Source organism: Palaemon carinicauda, chromosome 32, assembly GCF_036898095.1.
Source record: "Palaemon carinicauda isolate YSFRI2023 chromosome 32, ASM3689809v2, whole genome shotgun sequence".
In the NCBI taxonomy this organism is placed as follows: Eukaryota; Metazoa; Arthropoda; class Malacostraca; order Decapoda; family Palaemonidae; genus Palaemon; species Palaemon carinicauda.
The window spans coordinates 10926196-10929511 of NC_090756.1; the positions used below are offsets into that span (position 1 = coordinate 10926196).

At 37.2% G+C, this 3316-nt stretch overlaps 2 protein-coding genes across 5 annotated transcripts in view; one reads left to right on the forward strand and one right to left on the reverse strand.

Moving 5' to 3' along the window:
• LOC137625799 (putative neural-cadherin 2) overlaps positions 1-2304 on the forward strand; it is a 121646-nt gene extending 119342 nt beyond the window's left edge. The window contains exons 6-8 of the mRNA XM_068356686.1: positions 534-581; positions 618-747; positions 2012-2304. Of these exons, the coding sequence (XP_068212787.1) occupies positions 534-581; positions 618-747; positions 2012-2304 (471 nt within the window). The remainder of the gene's footprint in view (positions 1-533; positions 582-617; positions 748-2011) is intronic.
• Positions 1-3316, reverse strand: part of LOC137625266 (putative neural-cadherin 2) — a 552558-nt gene that overhangs the window by 428480 nt on the left and 120762 nt on the right. The window lies entirely within an intron of this gene.

Genomic DNA, 3316 nt, shown 5'->3' on the forward strand with positions numbered 1-3316 from the left:
ATTAAATTTTGGAAGGTCAAGGTCGAGAAATAAGCTGCCGCGGAGGAGGTCTGCTCTCTACGGAGTGCCCCTCTAGTAAGTTAGTTATTTTTATTACTATTATTATTATTATTATTATTATTATTATTATTATTATTATTAATATTATCATTATTATTATTATTATTATTATTATTATTATTATTATTATTATTATTATCTCAGCCAACGAGGTTGTAAGGAGGGTATGTTTTACTCCCTGTTTGTGTGTGCATGTTGGTTTTTGAACAGCTTCCCTAGCCACAATTTTAATTGTAGAGCAATGAAACTTGCCGGGATTAACTGTTCTGTAAAAAATCTGGAAATTATTAAATTTTGTAAGGTCAAGGTTAAAGGTCAAGGTCGAGAAATAAGCTCCCGCGGAGGAGGTATGCGTTCTACTGAGTGCCCCTTTAGTTATTATTATTATTATTATTATTATTATTATTATTATCTCACATTTAATCTTATAAAAAAAAATCCTTATCTCAGACAAAAATCCTTATCTCTTCCAGCCCCTCGACCGTGACCCCCCAAACGGGAGATCCCAGTGGCACTTGAAGGTCAAGGTCACGGACGGGGAATACGACGCCTTGAAGGTCAAGGTCACGGACGGGGAATACGACGCCTTCACAGCTGTCCACGTTAACCTGAAGGACATCAATGACAACGCTCCCTTCTTCCCAGTCTCCACAATCAATGCTACCATTTCTGAAAACACGCCGGAGGGTAAGTTAGTGTCTTGTCTCGTTGTCTTCTTGGAACTTTGTGTCTTTGTCAGGTGTTTTGTACAACTTTGGAAGATTACTGGTAGATGCTCTCTCTCTCTCTCTCTCTCTCTCTCTCTCTCTCTCTCTCTCTCTCTCTCTCTCTCTCTCTCTGAGGTGTCCTTTACGTGAGGTTTTATTGGTGATTGTAGGGAAAATCTCTCTCTCTCTCTCTCTCTCTCTCTGATGTGTACTTTTCATGGTTTTATTGGTGATTGTAGGGAATCTCTCTCTCTCTCTCTCTCTCTCTCTCTCTCTCTCTCTCTCTCTCTCTCTCTCGCATACTACACTACCAATGGGAAAGAATGTCAGGAAAAGGTAATCATGTAACCAATTTTTTTTTTTCAAATACCTCGAAGGGAAAATCCCCTTCATTTAGGTAGAATATTCTAGTGTATATTTTTTTCTAAACTCTGTTCTTGGTAAGCCTCTAGTGGAATAGTTTCAAGGTGCACTGTAGGCATTAGTTAAGAGTCTTTGTATCATTTCTTTGCCCTCTATTTGCACTTGCTTCTTTTCACTTTGCTTCCATTCTTGCTACAATTCTTGCTTCTAGATATCTAACCTCTTCTGGGAATTCTAGAGTTTTAACCTAGATAAACTTAGATGACCTGAAACATAAATCAAATCCTGTTATTGTTAAGAATTTTTACACTTTATTTTTCTCATTTTACCTTGAGACTGGCAAAGAATCCTATCTAAATCTTCCTCACTTCTTCATGTTCGTCTTAAAGCGTTGCAAAGCTTCAATTTCCGTGAACTAGTCTCTGCTCCTTAAAGGTACCCTCCCCAAATACTTTTTCTCCCTGTGAATGTAAACAAGAAAACACAAGCTCTCGGAATGGAAGGTTTCGCCAATATTGACATATCAGCATTCAGCTTTAATTTCCAGAACCTTTAGACATCGAAAATATAAACATATCACCTTGAAGAGCCTTCTGTCGTCTGTAACCCCTCCCACATAATCCTTGTTCTGCTGCTGCTTCTTCTTCTTCTTTTTCTTCTTTTCTCCTCCTCTTCTTCTCCTCTTCTTTTTTCTTCTTCTTTTTCTTCTTGTAGAATTAACCCCCCTTCCCTCTTATTTTTCATCTCCATTCCAAAAAATAAGTAAACGATCGTCTCCCACAAGAGTTTGTATCTTAAAGTAAAATCATAAAATGAGAAGATCGTTCTCGTTCTTCCCCTCCCAAAATCATCTCACGACCGATCCCTGCTCTTCTGGCCAGGTGCTTCTGTGGCTCAGGTGGCAGCCACGGACAACGACGACCCCCGGGAGGGCCACAACGCCCGCCTGGTCTATTCCCTCGAGAAGAATGTGATTGACGAGGCCTCTGGAAGACCAATCTTCGCCGTGGACAGCGATTCTGGCCTCATCACGACGGCCCTTTGCTGCCTCGACAGAGAGAAGACGCAGAGGTACTCGATTCAGGTGGTCGCCACTGACGGCGGAGGGCTCAAAGGTAATTATCATCACTTGTTTAGGTGTTTTGGGGATGCGACTAGTGGTGCCATCTATTGATTGTTTTGTGATACGACTAGTGCTGCCATCTATTCGTTGTTTTGTGATATGACTAGTGTTGCCATCTATTGGGTGTTTTGGGATGCTAGTGGTACCATCTATTGTGTGTTTTGGGATAATGGTGTTGCCATCTATTGTGTGTTTTGGGATGCTAGTGGTGCCATCTATTGTGTGTTTTGGGATAATGGTGTTGCCATCTATTGGGTGTCTTGGGATACTAGTGCTGCCATCTATTGGGTGTTTTTTGTTGTCGTTACATTTAGGATCGGTATTTCTCCATTCTTTAGTTTTGTTATAATAAAATGAATGAACGGGATTTAATTTATTAATTGTTTTGTTACATGTTTCTTTTTCTGATTTTTTATTGTAATATGGTTATCTGAATTGTTTCATTTGGCTTTTTGCCAAAAGATTTTATTATTTATTTAGGAGAACTAGGATAATTTTAAGTTCGAGAACTTGATTTTCTAAAATGGAAGAGACTTAGATGAGCAAAGTAAATTTGATCAATTTATTTATCATTATATTAATACTGACAACATAATTTCGTTTTTCAATTATCTGTAAATCCATATTTTATCAGAATAATTAGAAAACTAATGTGTACATCTTCCAAATCGGAAATTAATAATTCCAGGAAAAAATATTTTATATATAAAACAAAACTCAATTTCCTTTGGGAATTATTTTGAGTTGATATCTTTAAACATTAGGTTAATCATATTTCGAAATCTAGATAATGTTTGTTCACATAAATACATTACCAATGATTTGAAAATCACAAAACGTATTTCATAATTTTCCTTTTAGGAAATCAAGATTATGGGATAACTGGAATTGATTTCCAATTTCATATATAAGAAACATGGAGTTTTATGGAATATTTTACTTATGCATTTTAGTGTGGTTGTCTTTCCATGTTGATTTGCAATTGATTTGCTAACTGTCATCCTTCTGATGGTTGGCCGATGGATAATTGATTGGAATTCATGAAAAAGGTTTATGAAGATTT